The 21,878-nt window shown below is 44.7% G+C and overlaps 1 protein-coding gene across 1 annotated transcript; it reads right to left on the bottom strand.

Moving 5' to 3' along the window:
• Positions 1 to 6,326: 6,326 nt before the first annotated feature.
• Positions 6,327 to 15,177, bottom strand: NDUFAB1 (NADH dehydrogenase (ubiquinone) 1, alpha/beta subcomplex, 1, 8kDa). Its single transcript, XM_008568265.1, has 5 exons — positions 14,983 to 15,177; positions 10,829 to 10,951; positions 9,481 to 9,568; positions 7,993 to 8,092; positions 6,327 to 6,487 (listed from the first exon to the last, which is right to left on the bottom strand). The coding sequence occupies exons 1-4, from the start codon at positions 15,148 to 15,150 to the stop codon at positions 8,001 to 8,003; spliced, it is 471 nt and encodes a 156-aa protein (XP_008566487.1). The 5' UTR covers positions 15,151 to 15,177; the 3' UTR covers positions 6,327 to 6,487; positions 7,993 to 8,000.
• Between the last annotated feature and the right edge of the window lie 6,701 nt (positions 15,178 to 21,878).

Consider the following 21,878-nt stretch of genomic DNA (forward strand, 5'->3'; position numbering starts at 1 on the left):
CTTGGTGACAAACCCAGTTTACATGATTTAGGCAAAGGGAGTTCCAGCTCATGTGACTGGAAAATCAAGTGTCAGACCTAGCCGAATGCAGGTGCCCAAGTCAGGGACACCTGACAATCTAACTCCTGGCTCTAATCTATTCTCTGTTGATTTAGAGTCTACCAGACTAGCAATCCCATGAGAAAGAGATTTTTTCCCCCCCCAAGAATTCTATTAAAAGTACCAGGTAAGGCTTTTATTGGCTTGTCGCCCCTGCCCTCCACAAACACGAACATGATAATCATCAGAATCTAAGACATGCACTGGTTTTTACTTCCATTCATCGTGAGTCTGTGACTTTCAGACAAATACTCCATACTATAGAGCAGCTTTGTCAGATCACCTAGCAGGCTTTAGGACCTCTGGGGTTCCAGCCTGGGGGTGAAGAATGGGCACCTCTTCTGGGCGCTCAGTCCACAAGCGACTTACCCTAAATGCTTTGCATTCAAGTCTTGTAACATCAGCCCCTTCATTGAATCTTACCATGTGCCAGGTACTGTGCCAAATTATGTTATGTGCATTATATTGTCAACACCACCACATCCATCTCGTTAACCCCCACTTTAGCCATTAGAGGAATCTTAGGCTCAGAGAAGTTATGTTACTGAGCCAGTATCACATGCCTGTCAGTAATTGAGTTATGAACCCAGATTTGCCTGATGCTAAAGTCTGATACTTGCTTGGTTGTTGAGAACTTGGGAAAGAATTTAGCTACTGTATTTTGCCTTCAATTTTAGTTGCTTTTGCTGTATGTCTTAAGAGTACTAACTTGTGACTGTGAGTTGTTTCTTTAAATTTTGATCCTTGGATTTTATTAGTTGCCTTTATTAACTTTATCAATAAAGATAATTTGTTAATTACATTTGTTTAATTGGCTTTATTAATTTTTGATTAGCTACCATTTAAAAAAACTTAAACAGATGTACTTGATAAATTTCAAGCGATAGGCAGGTCTCTCACTAAATTCTCCTAGCTTCTCAACCCCACCTCTGGCCAATCCACTAGGAAAGTAGAATTCATGTTAGGCTTAAGCACAGAAGGGTCCATCCCAGAAGCAGAGGGTCAATCATTCCCACTTAAGTCACTTATTGGAGTGATGAGGGGGCTTGTCAATGGGAACTTAGCAGAAGGAGGGGACCGGGACTGGAGAAGCACCCGGCAATCACTCAGACTTCAAGCCCCGCGGCTCCAACCTGACATTTTCCTTGAGCTCTTGCTCATCTGTTGCCTGCTTGGGTGTCCCACAAACAACTCAAATTCAACATGTCCCAAATTGAAGTTATATCTGATCCTCCTCTATTCCCTATTTTAGACAGCAACTCACTCAGTCCCAGTAGGCCAAGCCATAAACGTGGGAGATAGTCTAGACTCATTTCCTCCATCTCATCAAGTTCTGCCATTTTGTTGTATTTTGGTGGCTGGCCAGTAGGAGCATCCAAACTCTTTCTTGGCCTTGGTGTTATAAAACTGCTCTAACCAACTGAGCTAACCAGCCAGCCCAAGTTCTGCCATTTTTATTCCCAGAATCTCTTTTCAGGGCCGGCCTGGTGGCGCACTGTTACAGTGTGCCACTTGGGAGTGCAGCGGCGCTCCCGCCGAGGGTTCGGATCCCACGTACAGACCGGTTCCCGCTCACTGGCTGAGCGAGGTGTGGGCGCGGCACCGAGGGTTGCGATCCCGTTGCCGGTCCCGGTCCGGTATGGGCGCGACACTGAGGGTTGCGATCCGTTGCCGGACACGAAAAAAGACAAAAAGGAAAAAAAAAAGAATCTCTTTTCAGTCAAACTCTGTTTATCCCAACCTCCAAATCTTCATGTTTCTCATGGGCTCTACCAGTAACGACCACGTTCATCTCCTTCAGTCCACCCTTTGTGTAGCCACCAGCTGTTCATCTCAAATGCTACATCTGACTCTCTCCTCTTTAGCAAATCCTGTAGTGGCGCCTACTGCTGACAGGTTTTTTACCCACACTGCAAGGTTCTTCGTTGTTGCCTGCCCAGCCACATCTTTTACCACAGGCAAGCCTACCCAACTAGTTCATGCTCGAATACTCCAAACTGAACAAGCTGACATCCCACCTCAGAGACTTGCACATACTGCTGCTCCTGCCCCTGACCCATGTCTCTCTCCTACTGTTTCCACGTGGCTAACCCAGAAATTCTGCTTGGACTTCACTGCCCATTAGATCCTATCCCAACATAAGCTCCTCAGCTTCTGCTGGTCTGCTGCCACAGTTTCCACGTACTTTTAATATTTCATTCTTCATTTATTACACATTTGTAATTTAGAAAATACCGATTAGCAAAAATAAACCGTATGTATCTTTACTATATCTTGGTAATGATCATTAACATTTTGGTGTGTTTTGGGCCAGCCTGTGGCTCACTTGGGTGAGCGTGGTGCTGACAACACCAAGTTAAGGGTTAAGATCCCCTTACCAGTCATCTTTAAAAAAGAAATAAAAAATTTTGGTGTGTTTTATAGAAATGGAATTTTGCTATTTACTTTCACTTAAAACACCAATCTTTCCATGTCATTATATAAAATAGTTTCTATTCAACCTATCCCATATTGTTGGAATTTTTATGTCATCAGTATACTTTGTTACACATATCATGTTGAATTTTCTCCCAACTTTTTCCCCCAGATATATCAAATAGTAAATCTCTTCATGATTTCTCCCAACTTTTTATTTTCATAAATTTTAGACAGTTGGAGGAATAGTACCGTAAACATGCATAAATACATCACCCAGTCACCAGTTGTTAACATTTTGCTACTTTTTTTGAACCATTTGAAAGTCAGCTGTAGATGTTTAGCTCCTAAATATTAACTATGTATCTCTGGAGAATGAGGTTATTCTAACCATTGCATATAATATTACCATTATACCTAAGAAACTTAACATTCATTGACTTAACACCTATATACAGTTCAATTGTCCCAAAAATGTCTTTTTTCCCCCCCAATCCTTTCCAGCTTCACATTTCCTATGAAGTTATATCTCTTTGGTCTCCCTTAATTTAGAAGTTAACCTGTTCTTTTTTCCCCATGACATTTTTCTTTTTTCTTTTCAAGTCCAGGCCTTATAGAATGTCTCACCTTCTGGATTTGTTTCCTCATGATCAGATTCAGGTTAAGGAATTTTAGCAAGAATACTCAGAAGTGACATGTCTTCCCTGGTGCGTCACATGAGAAGCAGCACAAGAGGTTGGCTTGTTGTGTTAATGGTGATGCCGAGTGTGATGTTGTCAAGTGGGTTTTAACTTTCCCCCTCACTCAGTGGTGAGCTCCTTGAGTGTGGAGAAATACTATTTGGGTACTCAGGCCCCGGCAGAGTGCTCGGCATGCAGTGGGTACTTCACTGAGTGTAAGAGTGCACTTGCTGTTTGGGGGACATTGAGAAGTGGCTGAATTGGAGATACAGGGTGAGAATGGCAGGAGACAGGGCTGGGACCAGGTCATAACAGGCCTCACAAGCCACCCTCATACAAAGGGAATTGCCTACAACAGACCCACAGATCCTCAGAAGTATTTGTGGGAGGCCACTGAAACTAATGCATCCAATTCTATTTATTCTTGTTTCTAATTCACACACACTTCTGAATAATGCATTTGGCCAGTTTGCTCCCTACCAACAGTGGCACAGAAGCCTCTCAAAGAACATTCCACCAAGTTCTTAGAGCAGAAAGGCTTTTGCTGTTGTTTGAACACTCAGATCCCAAATGGCATTATCAATGAATCAGCTGTACTGTGTGGTCTAGTGAGATTTTTCCCTCATTCTGGCTCCTTCAGTACTTAAAATAGCTAAAGAGTGATGCCAGAGGGCTACTTCACTGCAAGTGTATATCCATATATATTTTTTTCTTTTCTTTTCTTTTTTTTTTTTTTTTGTGACCGGTAAGGGGATTGCAACCCTTGGCTTGGTGTCACCTGCACCACGCTCAGCCAGTGAGCGCTGTGAGCACACCGGCCATCCATCCCTACATAGGATCTGAACCTGCGGCAGGAGCACCACTGCACTCCCAGCGCCGCACTCTCCTGAGTGAGCCACGGGGTCGGCCCACTGCAAGTGTATATTAGTGAAGCAGTGACTTTAGTGGCAGTACTGCTAGACTTTGTGATTTTAGGCAGAAACAACCGCAGATGTATTTTTTGGCAAAATGTGTAGCTGCCATGAGAGTTAAAACAGCCAGAACAGTGACTTGGGGAATATCACCAAAATACTCCAGATGTTAAACTCTGGTACATTCCAAAGGAATCACATGCGCTCTGTTTGGTTCCCTATTGGCTCCCTAGTGCCTAATAAGTACTCAAGCTATTTGTTGAATCAATTTGGCAGTTTTCCAAGATACCTTGTTAAGTATTAAAAAAAAAAAAAAAAACAACAGCATAACAATGAATGCTTCCTATTACTGAAAAGGAGGGAATATGTCTGCCAGATATTCCTGGAATAACTCCAAAGCGACACAGGACCTGGCAACATTGGGGACCTCCAGGTATGAGTGTCAACCCCAGAGCCGACTCATGTCCTCCCACCACCTCAACCCTCAGCCATGCGATTATCTGCTGGCTAAATCCCTCCACCTCAGTGATGCTACTTACTTATACTGCAGGTCCTTGGTTCCCCTCCCTCCTACAAACTAGAAGTTTCAGTAAAAGAAGAGCAATTATTTTCTGACATGACTCAACCTCATCCACAGCTACACGTACATACGTGTTGTCTACATCAATCCCAAGGAACTCACACAGTGCTAAGAATAAAAGGGGTGGAAATCAATACTTATTGATGTGACAAAGGGACACAATTCAAATTTACCTTCCAGGAGGAAAGATAGTCCCCATCGCCCAAGATTACTAAATTCTTTTGTGAGTCTCTTTTTTTTTTGGCGGCTGGCTGTACAGGGATCTGAAGCTGTGACCTTGAGGTTATAAGGCTGTGTTCTAGCCAACTGAGCTAACTAGCTGGCCCAGATTCTTTTAATTTGGAAAGGGATCCTCGGGACAGGGATGGAAAATTAATTTCACATGCTAATGTCAGCTAATACATCTGATAATCAATAAACTAATAAAAGCAACAGATTTTTTGAAGCAAAAAGTCCTTTTATCATGAATACATTCATTTCTGTAGAGGATATTGACTAAGAAGTTATTAATGAGACAGAAATAAAATACATGTATTTCACAGGACTTTGGCCAAAGCCTGTAGTTTAGAAGACCAAAGTTCTATAGTTTAGAAGGCCAAAGCCTCTAGGTTAGGGGGCTAAAGCCCAACCCTTTAGGAAAACACATACAAATGCCAAGATTAAGAAAGACCAGAAAACTATCACAGGACTAAAGCCTTTGATGTAGATAAGAGAATTGAAGCACAGTGAAAAGTGACTGCTCTGGGAACAGTTGCCCTTGCTGCAGCTAAACCTAAATGCTGGGAAAGTATGTGAGCTAACCTTCAAGGATATTCTGCTAGTTAGTGCTTGGGGGATGTTCCACTTCTTGCCCTAAGTTTCTTCACGAGTTAAGTGCTTTGGTGATTATCTCATTGTTTCATTTGTACGTCACATAGCTTAGTTTTATGACTCCTTTTGATGGTAAATTGCTTAAACTATTTTAAACTACACCTGCTTTAATAAAGATTGTCTAGCCAGTTTGTTTATGTTTTCACTACAATTGATTTAACCACCTGTTTTTCTTCTGTAACTTTGTCTTTACAATAAAAACTGAAGCAAAAACTGACTCAGGGCTGTGCCTGGGCCCTCCTCTCTTGAAGTTTTCCCTTGGTGCAGTACCTTAGGGCTTCTCATTTCTCTGAATACATGGGCTCTGAGTAATCTTGCATCTCCATCACTCTGTAAGAGGTGACACATTCCTTACACTGAAGGCAGGGAAGAGAAACTTAGTTCAAGTACACTGCTGGGAAAGCCATTATTTTTTTTTTTCCTTTTTGTCTTTTTTTTTTCGTGTCCGGCAACGGATCGCAACCCTCAGTGTCGCGCCCATACCGGACCGGGACCGGCAACGGGATCACAACCCTCGGTGTTGCTCCCACACCTCGCTCAGCCAGTGAGCGGGAACCGGTCTGTATGTGAGATCCGAACCCTCGGCGGGAGCGCCACCGTGCTCCCAAGCGGCGCATTGTAGCAGTGCGCCACCGGGCCGGCCCAAAAGCCATTATTTTTGACACGCATGAGTACCAATGATAAATCAGACAAATCTAAAAATATTAAGCAATGTCAATATAAAAAGGCACATTGTACATATCATCAAAAAACTGAAGACTGAGGAAAGTGTTGGTTTTACAGATTTATTTTCAATGGGCAAAACACTTAGACAACTTAAATACAAATCCAACAGAATTACTCTGCCAAAGCCAGCAATAATGCCAAGATGCATTCTCACTTGCAGACACTCGTCAGCATCACCTGAGTCTTCTCTCAGTGAAGAAAAGGGTCTAGCAAAGACAAAATAAGTTCAGTGTTTCTTTTTGGCATTCTGTTACTGACTCTAAATGACATTTTTAAAGTGCTAAATCTAGGGTAACTAAAAGTTATAAACACTAATATAATGTTTTAATTTAAAAGTATTATTATTCGATTATTCTAGAGCCTAACTAACAATAGCTAGTATTTACTGAGAAGCTTCTTTACTTCAGGCATTATGTTAAGCAATGTACACACACTAGTCAATTTCACATTCACAAAAGCCCCAGGTAGGTCCTATCATTATTCCCATTTTACACATAAGGAAACTGAGGCCTACAGAGCTACACAGCCTGCCTGAGATCACCAGACTTACAGAATGTGGCAGAGCAGAGAATAAACTTTTGGGGGCCTGTGAAGGTTAATTCTAGGTGTCAACTTGATTAGGTTAAGGAATGCCGAGAAATCTGGTAAAGTTGTATCTTTTCAGGTGTGTTCATGAGGGTGTTTCCAGCAGAGATTAGCATGAGAGCTTGAGTGGACTGGGTGGGAAAGACCCGCCCTCAATGTGGGCAGGAACCATTCAATCTGCTGGGGGCCCAGAGAGAAAAAGAGAAAAAAGGTGAATCTCTCTTTCTATCCACTGGAGCTGGGATATACTCCTCTCTCCTGTCTGTGGACATCGGTGCTTGAGATTCTTCAGCTTTTGGGTTCCAGGACTCACACCAAGGACACCATCAGCTTCCCTGGTTTTGAGGCCTTAAGACTTGGACTGAGCCAAGCTACAGACATCTAGTTTGCAGACAGCCTATTGTGGGACTTTTCTTCACAATCACGACTTACACAAAGGACACCATCAGCTTCCCTGGTTTTGAGGCCTTCAGACTTGGGCTGAGCCATGCTACTGGCATTCAGTTTGCAGAAGGGCCGGCCCGTGGCTCACTCGGGAGAGTGCGGTGCTGATAACACCAAGGCCCCGGGTTCGGATCCCACATAGGGATGGCCGGTTCGCTCACTGGCTGAGCATGGTGCTGACAGTTTGCAGAAAGCCTATCCTGGGACTTTTCTTCATAATCATGTGAGCTAATTCCCCTAATAAATCCCCTCTCATGTATTTATAACATATCCTATTGATTCTGTCTCTCTGGAGAACCATGACTAATATAGGGTCTCTGACTACAGAGTCCTTCCAGGTCATCTCAGATTCCCGGACAGCAGCTGGGCTTGCCTTAGGTAGGTAACTGACAGAGTCAGAGGTCTGTTTCTGGGTTATCCTGCTCAGTAATTTGTACAAGACTGCTTTCACAAGGAGGGCTGACAATGCAGTAATAACTGCTCTCAACCTCTCTCAAGGATAAAAATCATCACTGGGCTGGCCTCCTCTGAGTGGCAGATAACTGGGAGGGGCTTGCATTTTATAACTAGGGAAAATCTGTCAAGCATTTCCAAATCTTTTCACTTCTTGAGTCTTGCTGTAATTGAAGAACCACAGATTAATTCTATGGGAGAGCATCATTTTACAAGTCCACTTATTTACCTGATATTTTATTCATATACATCCTTCTTATCTGCAATGTAATCTACAATTTCTTGTGGGCACATTAACTTTTCCGCATCTATGTCAGGAATTTCAAACCCTAAAAAAAAATTTACAACGTGTAAGGGTAGAAAAAGCAAATCCTTTAGAACCGAAAGCGCCTAACCCTTTGGTAACACCTACAAGTATACAAAAAATTTCCAGCAACCCTTAATCCCATTTAGGTTGTGAGCCAGTTAGGTTCCAAACAAAATGTAAATAGCATGTTGGCTATATTGGTTGTGGGTTTTTTAAAGATATAATTTGCATAATACAAAATCCTCCTTTTAAAGTATATAATTCAGTGGTTTTTAGTATATTCACAAGGTTGTGCAACTGCACTATCACTATTACCTAATCCTGGAACATTTTTATCATCCCCAAAAGAATCTCAGTGCTGGTTAGCAATCACTCCTCACAGTCCCCACCCTGGCAACCACCAATCTATGTTCTGTCTCTATTGATTTGCCTCTTCTTGACAGTTCATATAAATGGAATCATACAATATGTGGCCTTTTGTGTCTGGCTTCTTTCACTTAGCATATTCTCAAGGTTTGTCCATGTTGTAACATGTATCATACTTCATTCCTATTTATGAATGGTTGGGTTTTGATACTTAACATTTACTGAGTGCTTACTTTGGGCCAAACACTGCTGAGCACTTTACACATAACTTCTCTTTAATTCTCACAGCAGTCTCAATCCCAAAGTTCCTACTATTATCACCCCCATTTTATAGCTGAGGAAATAGGCTGTGAGAGATGCACTTACTTGTCCAGGCTTGTACATGTCTAAGCCTAATTCCAGACCTGGTAGTCTTGACCATTAAGCAAATGATACCACCCCTCTAGTCAGCATAATCTGTGAGGCATTTTAACTAAGTCCTGTCTTTAGGATGGCAGAGAAGTCCCTTGGCTTCCTATTCAAGCAATCAGCCAGAAATGAGCCATGGAGCCTTATAAAAGTCTCATTTACATAACAGGCCCAAACAGACAACTTGGAGTGTACACGTGAGGCACTGTAGGAGGCCAAGGCCAGAGGGCTGTGTGTCTTGTCCTCAGCACACCTGTAACTTCCACCTAGCTCATGTTACCCCAGCTCATGACAGGGGCTGAGGTGTCATCATCTCTACAGGTGAGGGTTTTGCCCTTTGTCTTGGAACCCCATCTTAAGAATCTAAGTCCCATACTCCCTTAGGCCATTCTGATCATTCAGCCCTTGGTACCACACTGGGCACTCTGCCAGGTCTGCACTAAGTGCTGTCCAAATAAATTCACTGTCACTAACACTTACCTCACCTGATGGTAAGTGGGCGGGGAGGGGGCAGCGGTGGGGTGGATGCTACTGTTTCTATTGATTCCAATTCCAATTCAGACTCCTAGCATTTCTTTTAATTTAATCTAAATCAAGAATCAAAAAATGCAGAGCCAAGACTACTGTGTGTGTTACCAAATTCGTCTTCCATGGCCATGATTATCTCCACTTGGTCCAAACTGTCTAAGCCCAGATCTTTCATAAAATGGGAATTTACCGAAAGCTGCAAGAAAGGAACACCAAACACAAAACTTAATACGTGAAGCATTTGCTTCCCAAGAAAAGAGAGTGGTACAAGCCACTCAATCATTATACAGAAAATTTTTTGAAATATAGAGGTTAAATATACAACTAACATATTTAACCTCTGCTGGAACGTACATGGCATGCCTTACATATTCTTTTGACTTTTTCACTTTTATCCCCCCCACCCCCCCATTTAACTTTGCTTTGCAGTGGTTAACAATAATTACAAAAAGCTAATGGAAGATTTCACTTTACATTTTTTTGTTTAGTTTTTTGCCAGTGGCCGGTATGGGGATCTAAACCCTTGATCTTGGTGTTACAAGGTGGTGCTCTAACCAACTGGGCCAACTGTCCAGCCCTCACTTTACATTTTCAGTGAGATCTTTGGTCAGTGCTCAGAATGACATCAGGAGTTTGGTTTTTCTTGCTGCCTTACTGACAAATTAGACCCCATACCTTAGAAGTGGCATTCCTCTCCCTCAAGAATATCAGACTATAGCAAACTGTAGGCAGCTTCAAATTACAACGTGTTTATTATCACCCTGTCTTTAACTTAAACCTCAATATCACCAGGCAGAATTCTTCAAAAACCCGTACCAAAAACAATCCTACTCACACAACAGATTCAATTAAAGGATTTATTTATTTATTTACTTACTTACTTACTTATTTACTTACTTATTTATTTAAAAAATGTACCACTATGAGAACAATTCCAAGAGTTGTTAAGTTAAAAAAAGCAAGTGAATACACCAAGGTCACAGGTTCAGATCCCTGTACCAGCCTGCCACCAAAATTAAAAAAAAAAAAAAAAAGCAAGTGGCAGAGCAGTGTTTACAGTAACTACACACTTGTGTTTTTTAAAAAGGGTGGGAGGGAGCTGGACAGTTAGCTCACTTGGGAGAGCATGGTGCTGATAACACCAAGGTCAAGGGTTCAGATCCACATGCTGGCCAGCCACCCCACCCCCCAAATTTCAAAAAAATAAAAAGGGTAGGAGACATACATAAATATGTACAATGTACATATATGTGTGTATACTTCCTTATATATGCACTGAGTATCTGGAAAGACACACAAAAAGCTGTTAACACTGGCTTGTCTCTCTGAGGGGAACTGGGTAGTTGGGAGCCTGGAAACTTTACTGAGTGTCCTTTTGGGACCCTTTAAATATCATATTTTGTGATAAAATACTCTAAATTTAAAGGAAAAAAAAACTTAAACCACCATCAATTACCTTTTCTGGGTCAATCTTGTCATAGAGTTTCAAGACGTAGAGAACACGGTCCTTGATTCCCTCTAACGTCAAAGGGGGAGCGTCGCTATACTGGCGGCACAACTGTGTAACTCTACCTGGAACCTAGAGTATGGGGAAGAAGGAAACATTGTCATTGAACCTAAAATGCCTCTAAATAAATGCACAAGCCTACAGATATCTTTCACAAGGTCTTTTGGGCTTTAGAGAACCAACATCACTTGATTCTAATTGTGGCCATTAGGACACACCAAATCACAATGCTGGGTCCCTCATCCTTACCCATGTTTGGTAGTCTCAGAAGCCTTAGCAGGTCAGCAGCATCAAAATGGGCCTCCTTGGGGCCGGCCCGTGGCTCACTCGGTAGAGTGCGGTGCTGATAACACCAAGGCCCCGGGTTCGGATCCCATACAGGGATGGCCGGTTCGCTCACTGGCTGAGCGTGGTGCTGACAACACCAAGTCAAGGGTTAAGATCCCCTTACCGGTCATCTTTAAAAAAAAAAAAAAAAAAATGGGCCTCCTTTCCCCTCAGAGGCAGGACTGTCCCCTCTGCCTCCTGGGTTCAGCCCTCAGGCTTTAGATATCAATCATGCTCAGTGAGACTAACTGCCACTCAAATTGTCTAGGGTTTGCAGAAAAGCCTAAGTCTTCTCACAGCATCTTCAGCATCCCACAGCCTCTATGTCACCTTTAATAGGCAAACTTCAGTCAAAATAACCCACATGGAAAGAACTGTCATGGAAGAACATGGTACAGTGTCATGGTGAGCTGAAAGGCAATTTAAACTGATGACCATACAAGAGAAGGGTCTAATTTGACTCCAGTGGTAATTACACTAACCTCAGCCAGGACAAATGAAGATAGCCACCAACCCAACGGGGAGGATAAGGGAACATGACAGTCATCTGTTGCAACCTGTTTCCCTTCCAGGTAGGCCTGCCTTATAGCCACCAGCCAAACCATAGGCTTTCTGATCTGTACCATGATAGAATAATATCTCAAATGTCTTTGATGTTAGCCTGTTTGATATTCAACTAGGTATTAAGGTCTTGACCAGACTTCATTCACCAGATGCAGGATAAGCTCCAACTCAGAGGTCAGGGGTTTAATGCCATGGAAGGTACACATGCAGAACAAGAGAAAACAAAACAGGTGTCTGGCAGTTTTGCTTACTATGGAAGTCCCTAATCTAAATTGGTCTGTTAACCTTCTAAAGTTGATTTTAAGGAGTTCTTAGGGCATTTCCCCATAGAGAGCAGGTTTGCTTGTTGTGGCTCAGGTTCCTGAGACTCACAAAGGTCTATAAAAAATCCTAATAAATCTGAAAATTGGGTGAGGGATAAAAAAGAAAAAAATCCTAGTAAAAAACACTGGCAAATGAACCAAACCAGTATACAGAACATTTATCTTGCATAAAAATCAGGTACTGAAATCAGGTTTAATCAGCAAGCTAAAGAGGTTGGTCGAAGAGTTCTATGGCTATCTAAAGAGTATTTCTGAGTACTTTCAAGAGTTTTAGAGCACTTTTCTTTTTTGTCTAAATTTATGTTCTCCTTTCCTTTCCCATTACAGCATGGGTTAAGGAAATCCTTGATAGGGCATATCACCAGGCCTACTTATCAACAATGACTAGAAGAGGTTTCCAAGACACAAACAAAATGAAGAAGCAGAAAGGAGTAAAGAGAAAGAGGGAGAAGAAATGAGTTAATAGTGGTAATGACAGAAAAGAAGTTTGAATCAGAAGGATCTAATCTAACAGAGGCCCTGCCCTGTCTGTGTGCATATCGAGAAACACGAGATGGAATTAGCGCTGAAGAAACGGGGAAAGAAAAGGCAGAGGCTGACATCTGCATAGGGCCCAAAAGGAAAGGAAGGGACTGGTGAGGGTATGTTCATAGGTAGCTACCCATGTGGCTCACTAGGTGTCAACATCGTCCCCAGTAGCATGGGCTAGTGCCTACAGGGGTCAGATAGGTACCATGTGATTAAATTAAATTACAAAAGTCTCCATCTGGAGTCCCCGCGCAGCTCGAGGTGGGTTGCTGCAGTGGAGTCAGCATGAGGCAATAAGGTATAGTGGGCAAGAGCTCAGACTCTGGAAGTAGACTGCCTGTGTGTGCGCCCTGGCACTGGCTCTTACTAGCTGTATGGCCCGGGGCAAGTTACTTAACCTTCTACACCTCAGTTTCCTTATCTGTAAAATAGGGATAAACAATAGTACCATGCTAACAAGATTGTTGTGAGTCATCAGTGAGATGAAGGGCTTAGAACACTGCCTGGCACATATGAGGGGGTCTTCAAAAAGTTCTTGGAAAGATTCATACTATCTTTTAATTCTATTTTTCCACAAACTTCTAAAGTACCCTGGGTTTTCTAGTAGGATCGTGATAATGACCTGCCAGTTTGACACCATGGCTGTAAAGGAGCCCCCAAATACTTGATCCACCTCTTTCCTTCTCATGCCCCCGCTTCTGGTTTATTGATTTCTTGTCACTGAGTCAGGCTATGATACTGCTCTAAGCACTTTACACACATCTCTCCTTTAGCTCTCACAGTAATCCCTTGAGATACGTGGTCCTCCCCTTTTACAGATTAGAAAACTGAGGCAGAGAAAGATTAGGTATCCCATCCCAGGTCTCCCAGAATGGTCTCCTGGAGGGTCTTACTGTTCTATCCTGCTAGAGCTCAGTTGTTTAGAAAAAAAGGATATAGAATGGGTAAGCATCCCCAAAACAGCCAACATGAGTTTTCTTCTCCAAGATCTACACTTGAGACATAAATCAACTCCCCCAGACATCAAAGACACTGCAGGAAGAGTGACTACCCTCTGAACTAATAACTCAAACTGATTATTTTCCATCAGAATCCATCTTACTCCACTAGCATCCATCTCTGTCTGAGGGAAACTCAGAGGAAGCTAAGGTAACAGCTTTAAAAGCCATCTCTATAAACTGCCCCCTGGACAGCTCTACACAGGTAGCCCGGACAGCTCTACACGGGTAGCCCAGACATCTCAAACTCAACTGTCTGGAAACAACTCGCTATCTGTCTCCTGCTTGCAGCCTTCTATTCCTCTCCACCACCTGGGGCTCTAGCCAGAAACCTCCACTCTTCCCATGCTTTTACCGTCACGTTTACTCGGTTACCCAGCATGGCTGGTTGGGAGGAAAGTCTCACTTATTCCTTCAACAAACCTTGCTTCATGTTCATTCCCTGTGACCATGGCAGAGAACGTCCACACTGTGGCATACAGTGCCCTTCGCAACATGCCTACAGTCTTCCCACCGAAACTCTCCCTTGCACAGACACCCTAAGAGTCAACTATAAAGATGTACGACGGTACTTCAAAAGTTCACAGAAAGCTTCGTATTATCTTTTAATTCTATTTTTCCACGGACTTTCTGAAGTACCCTCATAAGTGCCTGGCTCTTCCTGACCTCAGCACAAGCCTTCAAGACCGTACGCAATGGAGGTTGGTCAGTCCCTCTTCTTGCTTCTGCTCTGCCCACACACCTGTTCCCGCATGGGGCACCGTCTCTCCTTCATCCAGTTACGTTGACTGTCCCGGCTGCCGGCAAGCTGTACCGGTGTGCCAAGGACTGTGCGACGGCTGGAAATACAAGGATGAATAAGACATGACCTTCGCCTCAGAAAAGCCAGTGTGGTTTCCTCTTCGTACCGTTACTGGACTTCCGCAGAAAGCGACCACGGTGTTTATCATCACCACACCTAAGGGCACCACTGTTTCGAAGCTCGCCAGACACCGCGCCAGGGGCTCTCCCTGCACTATCGTCTAAACCTCACTGCCCACTCCACCAGGTACAGACTGGTGTCCCACCCAAGCGCTTCAGTCTGAGGTTCTGCGAGGTTACGAGACTTGTCCAAAGTCTCGGTAAGTGGCAGCCAGGATTCGAACCCCGGGTATCTGACGTGAGTCTGTGCTCTTGCTCGCAATCACTAGGTTATCCGGCCTCCCGGCAGGGGTCGACCAAACACTATCAGACAGCGAGGCTTTGAGCAAAGAGCCCCCCGGGTCACTCTCGCCTGCAGCTGGCGCGGCTGCCCTCCCCCTCCCCCCACGGGCGGGCACGGTCCCTGACCCCTGCCAAGGCCGGCAAAGTCACCACGAGTCACCTGCGCGAGCGCCGAGGACAGCTGAGGAGCCTCGGGCCTCGTCCAGGCCCCCGTAACACACAGAGCGGTGCTCAGCGGCCGGGCCACGGCCAGCGTGGGAACCGTGGGCAGCGGCGCTAAGGCCGCGGGCAGGCGGCGGACGCAGGAAGAAAGGACACGAGCCGCCATGGCTACGCCGACCCAGGATGCACTGCGCCACGGCCTACGGCCCGGGTTTTCTCTGAGGCTGCGCGCGAGCGGCGCACGGAGTGGCGCTATTTCTCGGCGCCGGCGGTGGCGTCCCCTGGCGTCCCCTGGAGGTACTGCACCCTTGCCGTGCGGTCCCGCCAACCAGGTTAGGCAAAGGGCTACTTCGTGCCATTCATTCATGCGCAGAACGGAGACTGCGCAGACGCCGTCTTTCCCTACACACAAATTTCACACAGGGGAATTTATTTTTATTTCTTCTCTGAAAGTTCTGAAATACATTTATTTAAAAGTTTTGATGCCGCGGTTCTTGCACAGGTGTTAACATTTATTTAATAGGTCAAAAAGTGTAATATAAGAATGTGAAGAAAATAATTGATTTAAATATATAACTAAGACTGATAAATGTGGGAGTTACAATAAGAACAATGTACATGTTTTAAAACTTGACAAAGTGTAAATAACATCACTAACAAAAATGAGTAGGGCCGGCCCGTGGCTCACTCGGGAGAGTGCGGTGCTGATAACACCAAGGCCAAGGGTTCGGATCCCACATAGGGATGGCCGGTTCGCTCACTGGCTGAGTGTGGTGCTGACAACACCAAGCCAAGGGTTAAGATCCCCTTACCGGTCATCTTTTTAAAAAAAAAAAGAAAAAAAAAATGAGTAAGTGGGGGCAGAGTCTAAGTATGCTACTTCCCTCGTATTTCTTAGCAGGGAGCCTAAGGATATTGATTGACATCGAAACATATAGAACAGTGACTCTAAACTGCATACCGCCTTCACTTTTACTTGTTTTTTACTTTTGTTAAATCCAAGTAAAATAAAATGTAATGCCGTTAAAATAGAATGCAAAATATGATCTCACTGTTGTGAAACTAGTTCTTAATCTGCAACATAACTAGCACCACTTTAGACAAGCCTAAGTACAAAATGGCACCATCCACCTCCTCCCCTCCCCACCCCCTTTCCCTTTACAAAAGCCTCCCGACTTAAACAGAAACACCTTTTGCTTCCCGCAGGGACGCAGTTCTCCACCCTGATCCATATTAGCATAATGACCCTCCTTGATGGTATCAGCCAGCCGTTGGTGCACTATATAAGATCTACCACCCCCACACCGGGTGCTGTCCCCTTTTCAGGGCAGCCCTGGGCTGCCTGCTACTTTGAGCACAGCCCAGGAGATTTTCTTCCTATAATAAAGCTTGAAAGGTAGCTGGCATCTCGGCTCACTTTCTTCATTCTATTTATGCATTCATTGAAAAATTGAGTATCTGTTATGTCAAGGCCCCAGCAGTAAGCAAGCCAGACAGGCAGTCTATTTTCATAGAGTTTACATTCTAGTGGTAAAAGATGAACAATAAACAAATAAAACTATACAGAAAACAAAAACACCGAAACTCCAGGAAGTAGTGATAAGCACAATGAAGAACAAAACAGGGAAGGGGATAGTGAGGGGTGCAGGGGGTATATTATTTTCGATAAGGTGGTCCCTGAAGGCCAGTTTTAGGAGGTAATATTAGAGCCAACCTCTTAACAAATCCAGGGATGGTAAACAGCATCATCCTACTGCTGGTGTTGCCAGCCAGTCTCCATGGCAATGCCAGCAGGCCACACCAGGCTTCTCCTGCATCCTGCTTCATCTCCACCACCTCCCTGCTTATTAAACAATTGGAAGAGCAGTTGTATCACCTCTTTGTGAAATCACTGAGTAACTGGCCAACCTCCATTGTAAGCAGCGGTCTTCCATTCCTGCAGAAAACTATCTGGCACCAAAAACCTGACTGGAATTGTAGGATCATAGATCTGCTGAAGTCACCAGTGACACACCTGCCCCTGATTACTCCTTCCTGGCCACACTCTAGGGCAGACTCAGGGAACAGACCCATGATGGTGACCATGCAATGGTCACCATTGACATAAGAGGTAGTGCTCAGGAAGAACCAGATAGCCTACTAAGCCCACACTAGGGACCATCTCTTCCCATGACCTATCTAGTTTTTCTGTTATAGTTAATTCTTTTGTCTAACATAATAAATGATCTCATAAATGGTAGAATTTGGGAGAGCTACTTTTCCCTTCAGCAAATACATAAAGAGAAAATGTCAGCCTACATGGTGTATAGCCTAAGAGGTCCAATATTAAGATTAAGTCCTTGGCAGCTGGGGAAGATTTAAGAGTGGATGTGTGTGCTTTTCAGTAGCACTCCCATCAAAGGATGAGTAACCATAAACAATGTCAGCTTCCCCCACACCCCACCCCAACTATCCCACCAGTTATCCCTCCCTCTTTCCAGCCCATCTGCAATATAGTCTCATCTCCTCCTGTTGCCCTGGGACCTTGTACCAAGAGTTATCTGTTTTTCCTTATATCTTTAGCCTTTTGTGTGTGTGTGTGTGTGTGTGTGTGTGTGTGTGTGTGTGTGTGGGATCTGAACCATAACCTCTCTTTCTTCTGGCTATTTCCCGAGTCCATAAATATTCCAAGGTTTCTCTTAGCCTAAAAACAAAGCCAGAGATCTCCTCAGCTGACCCTTCATATACTCAGATCTCTAACACCACCATTCCTCCTTCCTTTCACAGTCAAGCTTCTTGAAGGAATAATCAACACTGTTTCTTTAATTCTGTGGAGTATGCATAAAGCAAATGTACTTCACAGGGCCTGGTTTTCCAAAGCCTTGTAGTTGCAAATATTGACCTTGCAAAGGGCAGGAAATTTTCCCCAGGCTATAGTCTCTGTTGTAAGATAAAGAATTGTAACACGGCAAGATTGTTGGCTCAAAGACAGACAGGTTACTGGTTGATATGTAAAGATACTGGGAAATTGCTGTAAGAAGAGAATGTTTCCTAAAATCAAGCTTTTGTTGCAAATTGCATTATGGAATGTCACCTTGCTTGTCTTACTGAATGTTACCAGCTTCTATTGTTAAACTTGTTAAACTATACTTAGCAAAAACCCCACCTATGTTCTCTTCCTGTAACTTCCTGGTCTGGAGAATAAATGTGGGAAGAGAACCCCAATTCATGGTTAATTTCCCAAATGGAAGGAATTCTTCTATCTTGAGGGTTCTGGGAAATTAACCCCTTTTCAGGGCTTCTCAGTGCTCAGAAGAGATGGGCTTTGAGTAATCTTTGGCGGCTCTGTCGCCCAGGGTAAAAGGGGTGACAAATCCGTGGGAGGCAAAGCAACAAATTCCTTACATTATATGCCCTCCTTTATCCATTAGATTCTAGACGCAGCCCTCCCCCAACCACTGAAACTTTTCATAAAGTTCATCATTGCATCTCACATTGCCAAAGCCAACAGATGCACCCCCACTGGTCATTCCTTTTCTGGCTTTTTCATGGCTCTATCTCCTTCACTCATCATTTAAACATTGGTCCACAGGGCTCTGTCCTTAACCCACTCTTGACTTTGTATTTTTGTTTTTTGGTGGCTGGCAGGTCTGGGGATCCCAACCCTTGACCTTGGTGTTATAACACTGTGTGCTAACCAACTGAGCTAACCGGCCAGCCCTCTTCTCTCGACTTTAAACATACAAGTTTTCACAGTTGCTTCACTCAAGAAGATTTAATTTCCACCTGCATCTAGCCCCTGGCCTTTTCTCTGATCTTCACAGTCCTATTCAGCATTCCTACCAGATAATCTATAAAGTAGCAAAAACTAATACAGTACACATCATAAAAAAGTATTGAAAGAAAGTGAGCAGAGACACCAGGTACCGTTCAAGCTTTATTAAAGGAAAAGAATCTGCCGGGCTGCGGCCAAAGTGACAGGCAACCTGGGGCTACCCTCAAAATGGGGGACAGCACCAGGTGTGGGAGTCGTAGAGCTTATATAGGGTGCCAAGGGTTGGCTGATATAATCAAGGACGGGCATTATGCTAAGGTGGAAGCTATGCAACCAGGGTGGAGAATTGCGCCCTTGCAGAAGCAAAAGTGTTTCTGTTTAAGTCACAGGCTTCTCGTAAAGGGAAATGGGGAGGGGTTTGGTGCTGGAGTGGAAGACAAGGCCGGCGGCTATTTTGTGCTTATTGTGTGCACAGTGGCACCAGTCACTTCCAAGATCCATCATTCCCGCCTTTTAAATATAGGGAGAAGGGAAAGGGGGCAAAGGTCTTGTTCTTCTGAAGCTACGTCCTGCTGGAGATGGGGGAAGATATGGAAAAAAAATAAAAGATTTATGTTGGCGGGTAAAACAATTAGGTGGCGGGGTACTGGTTTTGTGTGGGGAGGCTGTATTCTTCTGGGGGAGGGTCGCTGATTCTGAGGGGCTGATATCCTCCTCGCAGGAACAATTTGGCAACCTTTTGGTTGGTAAAAGCCTGCATACATTCCTGCAAGAAATTAGAGAAACACCAAAAGAGACAGAGACCAAAAAGTAGGATGAGGCACAGTTAGGGGTCCTAGTAGGGGCATAGGCCAGGGTATCCAAGGATTCAGTGACTGGGGCCACCTCCCAGGTGTGTTTGTGTTTTGTAACCCTTTGCGTCGGCGATCAATGCTTGCCTTTAAATGGTTTGTTTTGGATCACCCCGGACTCATTTATGTAATAACAGCATTCCTCCCCCAAGAAGAGGCAGATGCCTTCCTTCTCGACTATAAGGAAGTCAAGGGTCCAATGGTTCTGTAAAGCGACTGTGTGACCTGTCATTGGAGGGAGGAGATACTATCTATACTTAGTTCTTCTGAGAGTTTTTGATAGAATTGAGAGGCAGTAGCAAGGCCTGCTATGCCTGTCCCAGTTGCAGGAAGGATCCCTGCCCCAACTAAAAGGTACAATTAGTGCCCTATGGGAGGGGGGGGGGGGGCACTTCAGCCAAAGTGCCAAAGTTAGTCCCAGTCCTATCTCCATCCCTCCATCTATCTGGACTGTGATGTCAGGGATGAGCCAAACGAATATGCAAGAAATCCTGTTAGGGGGCAGGCAACAGGATAATGTAGTTTTACAAAGGAAGTATATTCCGGTTTTAGGGCGTGGATGAGGAGGGGGTAAGTGAGTGGCAGCGTTTGGTGTTAGTGACGCAGAGTGTGGTCAGGCCCCGCATAATGCTGACAGTCCCCACTGAGGTGAGATTAGAGGAAAGTGAAGAGACATTTGTGGAAACATTGCGGGCTGCATTGACAGGGAGGGGGGTGACCACAAAAACTTTCTTGCGAAGTGGGAGACATGAGTAGCTCGGGGGCCAATCTGATTCGTTGAGGACTGAATCGTCCCTGTGGACCTGGACCCTCCATGTTCCAGGTAAGGGGCAGCATTGAGATAGGAGGAAAAACATGGGAAGGATGCGAAGGGAAGCAGGCCTGCAAGAGTGAGAGGATAATTGCCACAGGAAAGATCATCCTTCTTTTGGGATTGGGGGAAGAGCGGAGGTCTTGGAGATTTTCACTTTTGTGGGTCCTAAAATGGATGAAGCGTGAGGAGATGTTGGGTTGGGGGTTGAGCAGAGGGACCCCTCTGGCCGGGTGTTAACAGATTCTTTGGATAAAGTATCAGGTGCTAGTTTTACCACGGATAAGTGATACCGAGGGGCCTTTCCTAGTACTTTTACTGCCACGGGGGTGGTGAGAAGTACTGTATAAGACCCTTCCCAGCATGGTGAGCGGGGCTTTGGGATTTGGGTCTTAATATACACTTGCTGTCCTGGGCTCAGTTTAAAGTCTGAGGGGGTGTTGGGGAAAGGATGAGGTAATAGAAGGTTGGCCTGTTCCTGAAGCAGATCCCTAATGAGCGAAAGAGTAGGGAGATACTGGCCTAAAGGCGATGAGCTGGAAAGGAGAGGTGTTAGAGTGAAGTGTCTACCATACATAAGTTCGAGGGGGCTGAGGCCTGTGGGCTTGTGGGGCACAACCCATAGGCAAGTGAGTGACTGGTGGGTAGGCCAAAATGAAGGATGATTTCTGAGGTGAGAGCATTACTGCTGTAGCATCCTCTGAAGTGCAGGGAAAAGCCTGAATCCGACCTTAAAAGGTATCTACTAATGTTAGAAGATAGCATGCCCTTTTGTGGCGAGGCATGTGAGTAAAGTCAATTTGCCAGTCCTGGCCAGGAGTGTATCCTCTGGCCTGGTGGGTGGGAAAGGACCGAAATTGGAGGTTGCCTTGGTTGGAGCAAGGAGTACACAAAGGACAGTTTTGAGTGATTTGTTTCAGTAACTTGGCCATGTGGGGAGAGTAATATAAGGGCTGAAGAAGGTGTAGTAGGGGCTCATAGCCTATACGAACTGAATTGTGGAAATCTAAAAGGATTTGCTCAGCTTGTGTGGTAGGGAGGACATAGCAACCGGAGAGAGTATACAAGTTGTCCTTTCTTTGTGGTCCCAACTGTTGGAGGTGTTGTATTTCTTGAGGTGTGTATTGGGGTAAGGGCATAGGGGCCAGAGAAGGACCTGAGCAGGAGAAGAGGAGTGGGGGCCTGGTGATTGATCAGCCTGTCTTGCAGTTAGATCTGCCAGTTTGTTTCCCTGGGCTATGGGGTCATTGGAGGTTTGGTGTCCTCTGCAGTGTATAACTCCAACCTCCTTTGGGAGTTGTGCAGCTGTCGGGCCTCCCTGAGCCAGAGGCCGACAAAACCGAGCGGGAAGAGACCCCGGTCCAGCTGGGGGTCCCTTGTGGGGCTGAGCGGGATGATGAGTGTCGCTGGCACGGCCCTTCCCCCCCAGGACCTTCCTCCCCGGGGGCCGAGAAAGAACACCACTGAGCCAGGAGAGT

The sequence above is a fragment of the Galeopterus variegatus genome, unplaced genomic scaffold (assembly GCF_000696425.1).
Source record: "Galeopterus variegatus unplaced genomic scaffold, G_variegatus-3.0.2 Scaffold391, whole genome shotgun sequence".
Lineage (NCBI taxonomy): Eukaryota > Metazoa > Chordata > Mammalia > Dermoptera > Cynocephalidae > Galeopterus > Galeopterus variegatus.